This window comes from Drosophila santomea, chromosome 3L, assembly GCF_016746245.2.
Source record: "Drosophila santomea strain STO CAGO 1482 chromosome 3L, Prin_Dsan_1.1, whole genome shotgun sequence".
NCBI classification, from domain to species: domain Eukaryota; kingdom Metazoa; phylum Arthropoda; class Insecta; order Diptera; family Drosophilidae; genus Drosophila; species Drosophila santomea.
In genome coordinates, this window is record NC_053018.2 from 11,741,871 (window position 1) to 11,757,216 (window position 15,346).

At 40.6% G+C, this 15,346-nt stretch overlaps 9 protein-coding genes across 10 annotated transcripts; 1 reads left to right on the top strand and 8 right to left on the bottom strand.

The window, feature by feature from the left end:
• Positions 1-14: 14 nt before the first annotated feature.
• Positions 15-2,155, bottom strand: LOC120449769 (EF-hand domain-containing family member B). Its single transcript, XM_039632407.2, has 3 exons — positions 1,553-2,155; positions 1,135-1,311; positions 15-891 (listed from the first exon to the last, which is right to left on the bottom strand). Exons 1-3 carry the CDS (start codon positions 2,062-2,064, stop codon positions 87-89), a joined length of 1,494 nt encoding a protein of 497 aa, XP_039488341.1. The 5' UTR covers positions 2,065-2,155; the 3' UTR covers positions 15-86.
• Positions 2,156-2,447: 292 nt separating this feature from the next.
• On the bottom strand, positions 2,448-2,751 carry LOC120449386 (putative uncharacterized protein DDB_G0275629). The gene has a single exon (XM_039631824.1). It carries the CDS (start codon positions 2,724-2,726, stop codon positions 2,448-2,450), a length of 279 nt encoding a protein of 92 aa, XP_039487758.1. The 5' UTR covers positions 2,727-2,751.
• Positions 2,752-3,722: 971 nt separating this feature from the next.
• On the bottom strand, positions 3,723-4,173 carry LOC120449573 (putative uncharacterized protein DDB_G0275629). The gene is made up of 2 exons (XM_039632127.1): positions 4,112-4,173; positions 3,723-4,028 (listed from the first exon to the last, which is right to left on the bottom strand). The coding sequence occupies exon 2, from the start codon at positions 3,999-4,001 to the stop codon at positions 3,723-3,725; it is 279 nt and encodes a 92-aa protein (XP_039488061.1). The 5' UTR covers positions 4,002-4,028; positions 4,112-4,173.
• A 1,085-nt stretch (positions 4,174-5,258) lies between these two features.
• On the top strand, positions 5,259-6,013 carry LOC120447722 (salivary glue protein Sgs-3-like). Its single transcript, XM_039629258.1, has 2 exons — positions 5,259-5,286; positions 5,361-6,013. Exons 1-2 carry the CDS (start codon positions 5,259-5,261, stop codon positions 6,011-6,013), a joined length of 681 nt encoding a protein of 226 aa, XP_039485192.1.
• Positions 6,014-6,475: 462 nt separating this feature from the next.
• LOC120450101 lies at positions 6,476-6,598 on the bottom strand. The gene has a single exon (XM_039632895.1). It carries the CDS (start codon positions 6,596-6,598, stop codon positions 6,476-6,478), a length of 123 nt encoding a protein of 40 aa, XP_039488829.1.
• A 1,100-nt stretch (positions 6,599-7,698) lies between these two features.
• LOC120450102 lies at positions 7,699-7,821 on the bottom strand. Its single transcript, XM_039632897.1, has one exon. The coding sequence runs from the start codon at positions 7,819-7,821 to the stop codon at positions 7,699-7,701; it is 123 nt and encodes a 40-aa protein (XP_039488831.1).
• Positions 7,822-8,745: 924 nt separating this feature from the next.
• On the bottom strand, positions 8,746-9,101 carry LOC120448975 (putative uncharacterized protein DDB_G0275629). Its single transcript, XM_039631236.2, has one exon. It carries the CDS (start codon positions 9,022-9,024, stop codon positions 8,746-8,748), a length of 279 nt encoding a protein of 92 aa, XP_039487170.1. The 5' UTR covers positions 9,025-9,101.
• Positions 9,102-9,233: 132 nt separating this feature from the next.
• On the bottom strand, positions 9,234-11,019 carry LOC120448974 (EF-hand domain-containing family member B). Of its 2 annotated transcripts, none has more exons than XM_039631234.2 (3): positions 10,412-11,014; positions 10,174-10,350; positions 9,234-10,108 (listed from the first exon to the last, which is right to left on the bottom strand). In XM_039631234.2, the coding sequence occupies exons 1-3, from the start codon at positions 10,933-10,935 to the stop codon at positions 9,358-9,360; spliced, it is 1,452 nt and encodes a 483-aa protein (XP_039487168.1). In that variant the 5' UTR covers positions 10,936-11,014; the 3' UTR covers positions 9,234-9,357. The 2 variants fall into 2 exon arrangements, with proteins under 2 accessions (XP_039487168.1, XP_039487169.1); XM_039631235.2 differs by having other exon boundaries at positions 9,982-10,118; positions 10,412-11,019.
• Positions 11,007-14,668, bottom strand: LOC120448973 (protein O-mannosyltransferase 1). The gene is made up of 4 exons (XM_039631233.2): positions 13,617-14,668; positions 12,892-13,454; positions 11,956-12,735; positions 11,007-11,896 (listed from the first exon to the last, which is right to left on the bottom strand). The coding sequence occupies exons 1-4, from the start codon at positions 14,225-14,227 to the stop codon at positions 11,175-11,177; spliced, it is 2,676 nt and encodes an 891-aa protein (XP_039487167.1). The 5' UTR covers positions 14,228-14,668; the 3' UTR covers positions 11,007-11,174.
• Between the last annotated feature and the right edge of the window lie 678 nt (positions 14,669-15,346).

Consider the following 15,346-nt stretch of genomic DNA (forward strand, 5'->3'; position numbering starts at 1 on the left):
TATTTACAAACCCATTTGACTTGTGATATGTTTCTTTTTATTTTCTCACCTACATGATAATATAATGTAAAGGAATTGGAAATTTCTTAAGAACTCATATCGCTGACCATTTCAGCACGAAACTGCGCGACAGATGCCAGCTCCCCTTGATTCTGATCCTGATCCCGATCCTTGTTCTTCGCCATGAGACGCTGCCAAATGTCTTCGAAGGCGTCCTTGGAGACGATATCATCGAATATGCGCCCCATTTCATTCTTGCTCCGTGGCCAAGTCATGTCGCTTGGTCTGAGTCCCACTTTAATGGCCAATTCTGGTTGTACGACGTCCTTCACATGCGTGTTGACATCGTCCGTTTTGTGAGGACTCCTGTTCGGCCAGTTGAACTCGGGCGTCACAGGTATATCCTTCATGCGATCCTTGCAGAGCATCGTATAGGTAGTTTCCTTATTGTCCATGTTATCCGGAAGGTGGCCAATACATCCGACATCCGGCAGCGGTTGCTGCACGGAGAGTATCCGGCAAAAGTGGTCATAGTTCACCCGCTCCGTGGCACAGCCCTCGTCGAGGATCTTGCCGAAGTGCGACAACATGGTGCGGATTTTCGGCTCATCCACACGGATGTGCAGCTTGTGCATGGTGCCAAGGATCTGCCAGAGGGGCATGTGACCCGTATGCTCCTTGTCTTCTCGCTCCAGCAACGCTATCAGATCCATCATGTAGAAGTCATTCCGCTTGTGAAGACTCTCGCGCAGCCGGTTCAAGTAGGATAGAGACATCACCAGGGAATTGTCCTCTTCACACGGCGCTATGTCCTCCAGCAACATTCGGATGTTGCACTTGTCCGTGTGACGGCGGTAGCCAAAGTTCAGGTCCGGCACTTTGTCTAAGTATCTAAAAAATTAAACATTTTGTATAATTGGACCACAAATGCCTAATAAAACAATTTGACATATTCCGACTAATTTAGTGAAATTATTAGGCCTAATTTGCCACCATTTGAGCAAACAATAAAGAACAAACTTAAGTTAAGGTTCCGAAAATTTACTCTTTCTTTTATTTACTTAAGCTTTAACCCATTTTAGTACAGTAACGTTCGAGTGGAATTTTTTAAAGTGGAAAGGCCAGTATACTCACTTTTCGTATTTTTTACCCAAAGGACCTTTGGTCTTATTTACAAAATCCATCCAGGGTTTTGAGACCACTGTCAAACGGTCGTCTCCTTGCATCAGGCATTTCTTCATGGTGGAACCACTGTGCTCAGCGCCTTGCAAAACTCCAAAGGTTTCCAGACGATCAAAGGGCTCTTTATATCTACAAAATATTCAAAACTATAAGTATTTACCATTATAATCTTGACAAATGTATAAATAAAAGTTTCATGCGCATAGTTTTAAGAGTAAGAGAGTAGCCTGCGTAGAAACGGACGGACAGTCAATTAAACGGACAAACGGACATACTGATCAAGTATGTATTCTCTACTATATTTGTTCTGCAAACTTTTGACTGAAAAACGGGTATACTAATACTGAAACATGCTGAACATGCTACCTACCTGCGATTGATTTGCTCAGAGGGAAAGTAATGGTTGTTACTAATGATGTGACCTTGATGAAATTCGGCGTATTCACGATTCACCTGATCGGCCGATTTTTGCGGCATTACAGTGCTATATAAAGTTTCGGCTGGAGGATTGGCGCGTCCAAAGGTGCGACTCCAGTTGGTAACATCATCGGGTTTCGAATGCGCTGGCATTATTTGCCCGGTTTTTCCAGACTTACAGTACATGTCCTCCAGGAACTCCTCCTTGAACTTGGCTACACGTGTCTTTTGGCCCTCACTGCCAAGAAGTTCGCCTATTTTGCTCTCCGGTAGAAATGGTGAAAGTTTTCCGATCGGCTGTGGCCTGTTTCTTCTGCACTGGAGTTCTATTTGATGTCGAATATCCTCCGCGGGATGGGCAATGATCAGTAAATCCTTGGAAGAAATCTTCTCGTCCCCGAAGGAGGGCAATCCGGCGGAACGAAAGTTGCCATTCCTCTCGATAAAGTGTCCTTTGTTAGCCATTGTACACGGTCTGCTTCTGTATCCTACTCTTTCTTATATCATGTCAATACATGATATTTTAAATTTGTAGGTGGACTCGATTTCTCTGACATTTCGGATAAGCTTCAGTCGGTCTGGGAGTTTCATCCAAGAAGGCTAGTAAAAAACAAAAGGTTGATCTGACTACTGGCTTTCTTCAATTCTAAGACAAATAAACTTTAATAAAAAAAAATTACTTACTATTTTTCCCCAGTTTAAAATGTAAATCGATGTTTAATGTAAGATGATGTGAATTAAGTTTCATTGGAAATTTACTTTGATTATTAGAAGATGAATAAGAACATACATATACATGTAGTAGTAACTGGATATTTTATTTTATCAAATTTGGAGATCTTAAGTTTCTAGTTCTTCTTGTGCGTCACAATCACGACGGTCTTGTGACACCTCTTTGGGTGCTTGCACTTCCTCTTGGGGATGCGGGTGTGGCACCAGTTGTTGCCCTTCCAACAACGCTTCTTGTGGGTGGAAGCGGCGGTTGTCGTCGTGGTGGTGGCATCGGTGGTGGTGGTTGTTGTAGTGGTGGCATCGGTGGTTGTTGTAGTGGTTGTAGTAGTTGTACTAGCAGAGGAAGCCAGTTGAATGGCCAGGACAACTAGAGCAACCACAAATAGGAACTTCATCTTGTATTGGGATAGAATTGTTGGAAACTGCCTTATCAAAGTGGTGATAAAGGGTGTTGTGATCTACTGGAATGAACAAAAACTCTTTTATAGTCGAATTCAGCTAGGGCTTTGTTAATTTTTTGGGTTTGGTAAATAAATTCAACAAAAATTTTTGAATTGATTTCCCGACCGTAGGTATTAACATCAAGTATCAATATATTGTGAAGCCAAATATTTGTAATCCATATGGTCCCTATTTCTATTGCTACCAAGATCCAAGCTGTGCAAACCCTCACTCAAATTATCAAACTTAAGCTCGAAATACAAAATACCGAGTAAGGTAATGCCCATAATAAGTTTTAAGTAGAATAGATTGTTATGGAAAATTTTGTTTAATAAAAATTCTTTCCGATTTTAATTGTATGTGTTTTTATTGCTGTATATTTATTTGCTTTATACTTTTCAAAGGTTTTTTCTGCCAAATGTATTTTTGTTTATTAGCTAAAATGTTAACTTAGTAAATAATTTCCAAACTAGTCGAGTTCCCCGCTATCAGATACCCATTACGCAGCTAGTGAATGTGCGAACGAGAAAACTAAACATTTTTCTGGCATATCAAAAGAAATAACAAAAAAAAAAAAAAAAAAAAATTTAAAAATAATTAAAATTATTTAAAAATGTATGATGCCAGAAATATTTGAAATTTCTCGTTGGTTAACGGGTATTGTTTTTTCTTGTGAGATTTGGTTTTCACCTTTAAAGCTCAATTGTGACTATCTAATCTAATCAAACAACTCTTTAATCCATTTAAGATCTATAGATTTCCGCTGAGTTAAGCTGTACAGATGAATATGTTCTGAAAGCTTATTCCATAGCTGTTAAAGGGGTATTAAATGACCCATCCTAAGAAATTAAGTACTCCGCTTATGGAAAAAATTCCTTGTATAGTAGATTTATTATGGATTTCTTAAAATATTACTTTTATATTTGTTAAAAGAGGAAAATTGCTAAAACTTAGTTCTTCTTGTGGGTCACAATCACGATGGTCTTGTGGCACCTCTTTGGGTGCTTGCACTTCCTCTTGGGGATGCGGGTGTGGCACCAGTTGTTGCCCTTCCAACAACGCTTCTTGTGGGTGGAAGCGGCGGTTGTCGTCGTGGTGGTGGCGTCGGTGGTGGTGGTTGTTGTAGTGGTGGCATCGGTGGTTGTTGTAGTGGTTGTAGTAGTTGTACTAGCAGAGGTAGCCAGTTGGATGGCCAGGACAACTAGGGCTACCACGAATAGGAACTTCATCTTGAATTTGGTTGGGGTTATTTGGCACTGCAATGGGAATAAAAGCCTTATCAATGTGGTGAACGGAAGTGTAGTGATTGAAAGTGTTACGATTAGGCTTTTATATGTACCTGCTGAGTTCCGTAGATGCTGGTAATATTTGCACATACATAGCTAGGAATCAAATTTATTTCCTCACTAAATGTAAACCTAACAATTAAAAACGCTAAATATTTGCTACAAACAAATATTTCGAAAACAGCTGCTACATGAGTACAAGCAATCTATGCCCTACCAATATTAAGGCTAAATTACTATTATGAAAAGTCAGTCAGCTGAGAAGCTTTAGATGTACTATGAAATTTACAGCAATCTCAAAAAGAAATATTTTCTTCTCATCATCTCTTAATAGCACTTCCACTATCTAAATGAGAGGTATCTGATAGTTTAAGAACTCGATAAGAATGATCCATCATTATTTTATGTATTTAAAACCCACAGAATCAATGATTTTAGGGAATGTACTACTTTTGGTGGATCTAGAAACAGAAGGTTTGTGTATTCGATAAAAAGTAAAGTAAATTACGTGTAAAAAGGCTGTTTCTACTTAAAAAGTCAGTTGCAGTTTATTCAAAGTAATTTTAATTTCGGCGCCTGGAAAGATTACTTATAAATTAATTATCAAAGGAAAATCAAACCAACCTTTAATTTTGTATATAATTTTCTTAATTTAATTTCTAAAGTTCATTAATATACAATGTATGTTAATATGTATATTGAAATATCATTTATTTACTTTTCAATATCTGTTTGCAAACTGTTGTGCACGTGTTCAACAGCTAGCCAATTTTTGAAAGGGAATTATTTATATTTTTGAAGTTAATTGTTTACTAGGAATAATATAACTAATAGTTTAGATAATGATGTGAAATGTTGTTAAAACATTTTAGTGGAAAATCGGAAAATATGTTCGAGTTAAGCCAAATTTGCGTAAAATGTAAAACATATTAATAAGCTTGCCAAGCAGTAAAGGTAATTGCTCTCCAAAACAGCACTTAAGCATGTTCATAATTAGTTAAGACGATCGAACGGACCCCAAAATATAAAAATATGTCGAAAAGGCTTGTGTTTGCATAATCGACAAATGGTTTGTCCCATTGATTCCATATTTTTAGAAGTGCAGTTTTGGGGAAGGATTCACATATAAAAAGGTGAGGATTCACCATGAAAGGTATCAGTTTGTGTCCCCAATTCTACTGAGCCAGACAACTTAGTAACATGAAAGTGACAATTGCCTACGCTTTTGGTGGGTTTCACCGATTCTTCCAAGAATAAGTATTTACTGCATTTAATATATTAATCCATGTTCTTTCCTCACAGCGAGCATCTTGCTCCTTGGCTTCGCCAATATCGCCAACGGTTCGGATTGTGGTTGCACCACGACATCTCCCAAGCCCTGCCCAACAACGGCACCGACTTGTGCGCCAACAACCACTACGACAACAACTACTTGTGCGCCACCCACAAGGCCACCTCCATGCACAGAAGCCACCACAACCACTAAAAAGCCAACAGTAAAAACCACCACAACAACCAGGAAGACAACAGTGAAAGCCACCACAAAGAAACCCACCGAAACAACCAGAAAGACAACAGTAAAAGCCACCACAAGAGGGACCACCAAAACAACCAGAAAGACAACAGTAAAAGCCACCACAAAGAAGCCCACCACAACAACTAAACGTACAACACCAAAGACCACCAAGACAACTAAACGTACAACACCAAAGACCACCAAAACAACTAAACATTCAACAGTAAAAGCCACCACAACTAAACGAGCAACACCAAAGACCACCACAAGAAAACCCACCAATAAGCCATGTGGCTGCAAGCCCTGCGGCCCTGGAGGTGAACCCTGCGATGGATGTCCTAAGAGGGATGCACTTTGCCAGGATCTTGTCGGCATGACTCGCCAGCTCGAGCGCAGGATCCGCCAGTGCGTCTGCGGTGAAAAGCAATGGATGTTGTAAAGCGATGAAGGATCGTTCGATCCACTCCCATACTAATCGATGTGATTCCACCCCTGCGAAATCTATTTGGTAGGGAAGACAGCCCAGGATTTTCTCTAAAGCCACTAGCCACAGTTTTTGTTTCTGTCCTAATTGTACTAATTGTTTCTGTCAATTGTCTTGACATTTTTAACTAAATAAAGATTTTATTGTTATTGCAAAGAAACTAGCCTTTTTTGCACAAATTGCTGATTCCAATTTTTTTTTAACAAAGATAAAAGCTTTATAAAGCTGACCGAACTCATAACTGTTCTTACAACATAAAAAACTATACTTACTAACGGTAAGTTCCTAATACAATTTGTACTAGATCAGAATAGTCTGAAAGGTTGTAAAAAGTAAACTGAAGACTTAGTTCAGGTAAGTAAAAAAGGAAAGTTGCATTTTTAAGATGTTTATTTTGAAGGTATAAATGTGTCCAGATTAATGTGCGGTTTTTCTGCGGGTCACGACTACTTTAGTCTTGTGGGTACTAGTGGTATTGGATGCAGAAGCCGCCAATTGGATGGCCAAGGCGATAACGAGGAATACGTAGAGGAACTTCATCTTAAATGATCCTTGAATATTTGGCAACTTCGGAAGCTCAAATGTGGTGATAGAAACTGTTGTGATTAACTGATTCGAAATCAAAATCTTTTATAGGAGAATTCTTTCACAGTTTACTTCCTTATTTGATGCTAATAAGCCCACATATGAAAACAATAATTGGGGAAATTGATTTCGTTGGTAACATATTATTTGCTTAATGTCAATATTACGATATCAAACATTTGCACACAATGGTTTACCGCCATGATAAAACAACTGTTTAATTACGTACAATCGCATTTCAACTAAAGTCAAAACATAAACTACAATAAATAACATTTCTGATGTATGTAAGGAGTTTTGATTTAAATATTTGAATATGGAATAAATATTTTGATAATACTAATTTTATTTTTGTTATATTATTAATATAACATAAGTAAATATTATACATTTACAGAATATATAATAACATTATTATATTATATTAATTTAATATTTAGTAATACATATATTTTTTCAATGTCTTAGCTAGCCATATATTATCTTTAATTTTAAAAAGTATTCTTTTAATTATTTAGAAAGTAGTCTACGTATTACTTTGACAGAGTGGACCTACTTTCATAAAAATGATATAGTTATATATATCTTAAAAAAAATAAATTTAAAAAACTTCTAAGGCAGAGATTTAAAAAAAATTCGTTATAAAATGAAAACAATAATATCTCTATTTCATATAAGAAATCCCATAAGCGTCCCATAAATAATGGTACATTTTTATTCAAACGCTTTAATTGTTACTTTAATTGTTACTTTACTGTCAAACGAACTACTTTGCCATAATTTTATCAAGATTTATAATTAAAGCTATTGTGTGTGCGCCTTTGGTGATTGCCTTCATACATATGTTCAAATTATTAAATAACACATTCAACATCCGTATTTTAAGCAGAATATGTAGAAACGAATATAAAAACTAAAATAAAATAAACCAAAATAATAAAAACAAAAACTGCGTGAATTTACAATTCACATTATGCAACCGAAATTAAAAAAAGGAGCAAATCATTTTTTTTCGTGTTTATTTTGAAGGTTAATAGAAGATAAATGTGTCCAGATTAATGTGCGGTTTTTCTGCGGGTCACGACAATTTTATTCTTGTGGGTACTAGTTGTATTGGAAGCTGAAGCCGCCAATTGGATGGCCAAGGCGATGACGAGGAATACGTAGAGGAACTTCATCTTTAATTAATCTTTGGATGCTTCCCAAATGGTAGTAGAAACTTTTGTGGTTAGCCAATGTGAAACCATCAGCTTTTATACATTAATTTGAACGTTGTTTTGTTCTTGTTTAAAACTTATTAGCACATATGGTTGATATTCGGTTTGTGATGATTTCCTTATTGAGATAATAAGACTCTTAAGTTGGTAAAATATTATTAGCACGCTACCAAACATAATGAAACAGCTGTTTCAGACTTGAACGTAACCAAAGCAAATATATAAAAGTAGTAATTGTAATGCATCGAAAATGCTAGAATTTAGCTTTTTAATATGGCAATTTTATAATTTAATATATAAAAAGAAATAATTTCAAGGACTTTCTTCCTGTATATGGTGTTTTCGATTTGTAATGCGTTATTTGCCTAGGAATAAATCAGAACCTGATGTTGTTATTTAATTATTTGTCGAGATCCTCGAAAATCAGTTACCTGATTTCTAAGTAGGACTGCAAGTCCAAGTACATATGTATTTATGCAAGAAAGCAAAAGGGAATTTTTCGAGATAGCACACTTACGTCTGCGATCCTTAAAACCATTTACATTATTAATCAGGATCACCGATTCGATCTGGCCATGTCCGTGTGAAAGTCGAGTATTGGGGACCTATAAAATCAGGAAAGCAACGCAAGTTTGTTTCAGAACTTTACAACGCCCACTCTAACGGCCAAAAACCGCTCAAAACTCTCACAATTACACTTTTACAAAATATTTTGATTTTTAATTTATATTACTATTATTCTTTATTATTCTTTAATTTAATTTATATTTGGTACTGCCACTCTCCAGTTTTAAAAATGAAATTAAAATGTAGAACAAAATTTATAAAAGAATAATACATATTTTTTAAAACATTTTTTCTTTATTTAAAAAAACTTTATGCAGCTTAGTTTTTCTTGTGGGTAACAATCACGATGGTCTTGTGGCACCTCTTCGGGTGCTTGCACTTCCTCTTGGGGATGCGGGTGTGGCACCAGTTGTTGCCCTTCCAACAACGCTTCTTGTGGGTGGAAGCGGCGGTTGTCGTCGTGGTGGTGGCATCGGTGGTGGTGGTCGTTGTAGTTGTGGCATCGGTGGTTGTTGTAGTGGTTGTAGTAGTTGTACTAGCAGAGGAAGCCAGTTGGATGGCAAGGACAATTAGGGCTACCACGAATAGGAACTTCATCTTGGATGTTGTAGGGTTGAAAAGCGGCGAAGTGCTGTTGTGATTGACTGAAGTTGGAGTCGCCCCATTTATAGTTCCACAGTAATTTCCGGATTTAACTGTTCCAGAAACCTAAATATTTGGGTGTCAATACACCAGCTTCGCAAGCTAAGTAAATGCTGTACCAAATATTAGCTTCGCACTAATGACAGCCCAAACTTAAGCTATAATTTGGGAAAAAGGTATTGTCTGTTTTATTGCTTGTATATTTGTATTGGCATTCAAAATGTGATTTCATATCTATTACTTTGTCATGGTAAATTGGCAAAGTTTTTAAGTAGATGTGGCCTCCAATTATTTGTGCATTTCAGCACGAAACTGCGAAACGGATGCCGTTTCATTTTGGTCCTTGAACTCAGTCATTAGACTCTGCCAAATAGCTTCGAATTTATCAGTTGGTACAAGACTTCTGAATATACGTTCGATTTCTCCTTTGGGCCGCAAACAGGTGAAATCACCAGGTGTTAGGCCACGTAAAGTGGCCAAAACCGGTGTTATGAGATCCTTGACACTCGTTTTATGCTCTTTGAGATTCCGGTTTATTGTATTATCATCCTTGAACTTCTTTTGACGATCGGCGCAGAGCAGGTGATACGTGGTGTCCAGGCAACTGACATCGGAAACATTGGTCAGGTTACCTGTTTTCGGCAGAGACTTCTGAATCGAGAGAAGACGGAGAAAATCGGGGTAATTCACCCGCTCCGTGGCACATCCCTCGTCCACAATCATCCGGAAATTGGACAAGGCCAGACGGATTTTGTGCGCATCCAGGCGGATGTGGAAGCTTCTGAAGATTTCTAAGATGCGTGCCAGTGGCAAGTGACCCGTCTTATCCGTATCACTCCTCTCCAGCACCGAATTTAGTACGTACTTGTGAAATTCAAGGGGATTCCTCAAACTGTGACGCTTTTTGTTCAAATAGCGTATGGCATCCAGCAGTCGGTTGGTTTTGTCGCACGGTTCGATATTATTAAGCAGCATCTTCACATCGCCATTGCTGCGCAGTGGAACACCGAAAGTGATATCGGGCACCGCATAAGTGTACCTACAGAAGTCTAAAACTATTAAACAGAACCAAAAATATGCAAATCATCTAAGGATTTAACTCACTTTTTGTTTCGCATGCCGAGGGGCGCCTCGGTGCGGTTCAGAAAGTCCACTTGTGCCTTGCCAATGACCTTCAGGTGGTTTTCACCTTCCACAAGACAACGTTTCACTTTGAGTCCAAAGTCGCCGAGTGTGTGAAAATTTCCAGAAGGTGACTTTCGATCAAATGGTTGGGAATATCTAAAAATATTTAAGTTGCTCCTTAGATTTGCCGAATATTTGAAATATCCCAGAGATTAACCTGCGATTGACCTGCTCAGAAGGAAAGTAGTGATTGTGGCTGATGATGTACTTGTCGTGGAAAGCCTCGTACTCCTTGTTCACTTGCTCCGCCGATTTGGCCGGCAATATAACGCCATAAAGGGATTCAGATTGGCCTGGACTTGATGGACTTCCGAAGGTTTGGCTTGTATTGGTAACGCTGTCCGGCTTGGAGTACGTCTTCTTCACCTCGCCCAAAGTGGATTTTCTGAAGTACATTTCCTCGTAGAACTTCTCCTTGAAGGACGTAAAGCGGGACTTCTGCAGCTCGCTGCTAAGCAAATCCCGGATGCTGCTGCTGGGAAGAACTGAACCAGCCGGAAGATGGTTTGATTTTTCATTGATTTGTCCGCAATAGCGCCTCACTAGACTCTCAGCCAATTCTTCTGCATTGCTAATACTTAGACAAACTTTTACACCTTCCTCGCCATCTAATCCAGAGGTAGACAATCCCGCAGCCGGAATATTTGCGTTTCTGTCTATAAAGTGTCCCTTATTGGCCATGTTAAATGAGTGTATTTGTGTATATAGTGTGGGTTCAGAGAACAAAGTACTGACTGATAAAGCAGGACATCTTAAATAAATAAATAATTGTATTTATTGGTCTTGTAAATGAGTATGTTTACATGTCAAATAATTTATGGCTTAGTATTAGTTCAACTGTAGCTAGTCTTCTAGTCTATTGTACACGGTACTAGTACATCATTGCACGTCTCTCTGGCCGCGGAGATGGCATCTGGTTTTTAGTGCAGGTGGTGGTTTTTGTGCAGGACAAAGTCCCACGTATCCTTCCATCGAAGATTTCGAACCTCATTTAAGGTCATTTTTTTCGCACCATAACTAAATGGTATAAACTTCGAGAAAATGCTGAGCACGCCCACCAACCACAGGATTAGCATGAGGCGATACAGGCGCACCAAGTGGACACCACGCCCGGTGCAGAAGCGTCTGAGCAGATAGTCCAGATGATCCGCAACAAAGCACAATAGAAGTAGCTTAAACACAAAGGCTGGCAAGTAATTGTGCAGGAAAAGTGTACGATCCACACAGAAGTACGGCAGATAGTGCATCACGTAGCCCATAAAGAAGGTATCACCGGCAATGATGAATCGCTGCCACTCCTGCTCCGAAATATCAAAGCAAAGTCGTTGCCGCCGCATAGCGTAGAAGGCGAGTAGTCCGGCGTAGACAAGTATTGCCGTAGTGGCTGTGTACCAGATGAGTACGTTTCCCAGCAAATAGATCTGCGCACTGGACTTTGAATCCAACCAGTAGGCGATGCCCTTGTCCATCAGCGGCCACTCGTGCGGCATCGAGCTGTACATGTGACTTGGCACTGACTTCGCTTGGAACAGCATCTTGGACTGCAGCTCCAGTAACTTGGCCCAGAACGAGATGAGCGTCCGCTTTGTGGGTATCATTTCGGCTGTGAGCATCTGGCGCTCTCGCTCCCGGTGGTCTTCAGCTATAAAAGGTTAAAATAACAATTACTTATTGTTTTCATATCGCTCAAAGATGACTTACTCTGTGTATAGCGATGCTCCTCAACATTCCAGATGGTATCTTCGTGTATTCCCTTTTCACGATCCGCCACCACCTCGTGCTGATTGAAACCCCATTCGGGAAGTTGGAGTCCGCTGAACTTCAAGGAGGCTTCTGTGGACACGTGAACGAGGCGGACCTCCGACTTGATGGCATGCCAAATGTCACCCTCGGAATCGCGATTCAGAATGTCCACGCGCCACAGCAGCTCACCGGCCATCTTGATCTCGTAATCTATGTAACAGCTGACCTCCTGGCACTGCGGTGTCATTGGCGCAGCCACATCGTGTGAGTTCAGTGCTCGGCTCGTGATTCCATGAACCAACTGTATAATTTCACCGTGCCGGATGATATCCGGCTCATCTCCCACCACCAGGTTTTCCTTTGTTGGTCGCTTAACCAGCCACCAGTTGTTCACATCCTTGAAGGAGTAGCAGGTGACCTGCTGCTGGTGCGATGAGCCCCTCTTGTCCGGGTACCGCACCGGATAGACAGCTGCATGCGAGTGCAGCCAACAGGTGCGTCCGTGGGTATGGCGCAGTGTGATTTGGGAGCCATGAACAACTGCCAATGGCTGTCCTTGTGTGATCGATGCCAGTCCTCCATCCAACGAGGCTTGAAACGCGCTAGTCATGATGCTATCGTGCGGTCCAGCCCGGTATAGCGTCTTGAAGTGGACATAGAAGACTCCCACATAGACGGCTAATGGAATGCCAACGAAGATTAACAGGCGACTTATGGCATGCATCCATAGTTGGCGATCTAGAAAAAGAAAGGTTTTAATTTGATTTATTCAACCTCTTTTAGCATATCAATGATCAACATTACGTATACGTTATGTTGACTCTAATGGAACAATGAATTTATTTTAGGCTCGTAGAACATGAGTTGTGAATCTCGAGAAATGCGTTATCTTACCGGTGAGATCGGCGTCGTAGAGCAGTTGCCACAGGTGTCGACACAGCAAATAAAAGGCTAGCCCCAGTGCCAGGAATCCAACGTACTTTACTGTGCCGGCGGCTCCCAAAAAGACGGCGGCAGTCGTTCCACTAAAGAACCATTCCAGGCTGCCCAGGCGACTTCGTTGGAAGCGAAGCAGACAGGCGATGCCCACTGTGGTGGCCAGCAGCAGCATTGATTCCATGAGAACGAAGCGGGATTGCGTCAGCAAGGAGTTGTCCAGGACCACAAGCAGACCACCCAAGGCGGCAGACCAGCGACTGAGTTTGGCCTCCAGCAACAGATTGTAAACGGCGGGGGCCAGTAGACTGCCGCACATGGCTGGCACAAACCGGAACCAAAAGATGGGCATTTCCGGCGCATAGGGCTCTCCAATCCGGTTGAAGGTGTAATTACCATCGTAGCCAGCCAGGCTGACCAGTCCGGCGATTAGCTGTTTGCCCAGTGGCGGATGTTGATCGAAGAAGAAAATGTTGCGCATGTACATGGAGATGTACTTGCCGTAGTGCAGTTCATCGAATCTGTTGGGTAAAGAGTATTGTAATATAATTCTTGAATTCTTCAAGTGATTAATGTATTAAGTAAAAAATACATATAAACAAAATATCATAGAAATTATTCTGTGTGTATTTTTCTCTCTCAGTGACCCCATTTGCCTGGTTTGTTATTGTTTTTCTACTCACACGATGTGTGGCGGCGTTGCCAGCTTGTAGAAACGCGTGCCGAAGGCCAAGAGAAAGAGAGTCCAACTGAAGAGATCGATGCTCAGGTTAACGGTAAATGGCTGCGTACTCGCACTAGCGGTTTTTCTTTCAGCTGCAGATGCTGCGCCTGCGCTGTTCTTGTTGATCTGTTTTTGGCAGGAGAGCGAGCGAGACCGAGAGGGCGAGAGCGAACGTGAGAGTGAGCGCGAACGATCGGAGGTTGGCGAGGGGGAGGCTTGTTTTGGCGTCGGTACCGGCGTTGGAGTCGCAGTCGGTGTCGGCGTTGGCGTCGTGTGCCGGTTAACGCTACCGCGCAGCGGCGCATTCAAATGACAGTTGACGTCGACGCAGCAATTGAGCATTGTTAGAGCACGAGCACCGTTACAGCACAGTGGTGAAGGTGAGTTGCTGTGTGTCGTGTGTTGTTGTTGTTGCTTCGAGTTTGTTGAACGGCTGCGAAAGTGAAGTCTTTCGTTTGACTCGCAGCTCATATCGCTGTCCGTCCATTGTTGTTGTTGTTGTTGTGGTTGCTGCTTCACTTTGGCCGTCTTGCGGCGCTGTGTAATTGTATTGGTGTAGGTGGCAGACATAGCGGCTTCCTAGTTTTTGTTATTTTTTCAGTGTGCGATTTGCTCTTCGTAAATTAGCGGGCATTTCTTCCTCGCATTGTTTTGCCTACCCACTTTCACTGATCAATTGGCAATCGCTAAACATGATATAATCCAAACGATCGCTTGTTTCACTTTTTGTTATGTTAATTTCTTATTTTGCCACGTTTTCCTGCTAACAAAAAAACTGGTTTTGCACTTTCTACACTCCACTTGTCTCGCTGTCTCTTCGCCTTGCAGCCTTCTTGGTCGATTTGCATTTACATACAAATGATCGCCAGCTGTTGAAGAAAGTTTCGATGCCGAATTATTCCCACAAACACACACTCACGGAAGTGAAATAACTATCTTTTCCCGGCCGAACGCTTTCTGACCGAAATCGCAACCTGCTCGCTAAAGATCTCGCGACGCACTGACTTGGCTGAATCTGAATGGACTGAACAGATCCGCGATGGCTCTCTTTCTTCTGCGCAGGCGCTGCCGCTGCCCTCTGTGCACAGTGGGTCGATTTCCCACAACTCGCTGCCAAATTCAAAGGCGGTTCTAAAGTATAAAGTGAATGGATGAAATAAATTTTATTAAAACTTATGTTCTCAGTACATATGTATATGCACATACATAAGTTCCTTACAATATAAAAACATAATAGAAACAAGAAAAAAAAATATACTATGTATTTATTATAAAGCTTTATTTGCACTAAAGCATTTCTATTTCCTTACGAAATATTTATTCGTTAAATATAAGTGGAAATATTATCAAAATAGGAATTAGGTCCCAACTTTAAAGACAGAAAACTCTAAAAAACATTTTTGGACTGATTTTTTTTTAAATTTGCCCATTGTGCGGCTGCGCTGAATGCGCATGGAATGCGGTTCGGCTGCTGGGGCCCTGTCTCTTTCTCTTTCCTCACCTTTTCTCTGCATCCTCGGTCTCCTTGATTCTTAACCCATTTCCCGTTTTGTCTGTCAAGCCTAGTGATGCTGTGTTGTAAGTGGAAAGAGCCAGATTTTAAAGTACTGATATATGATCATTGAAGGACCCAACATTAAATTAATATAGAATATGTCGAACATAAATACCAAGGCTATAAAATCAGTA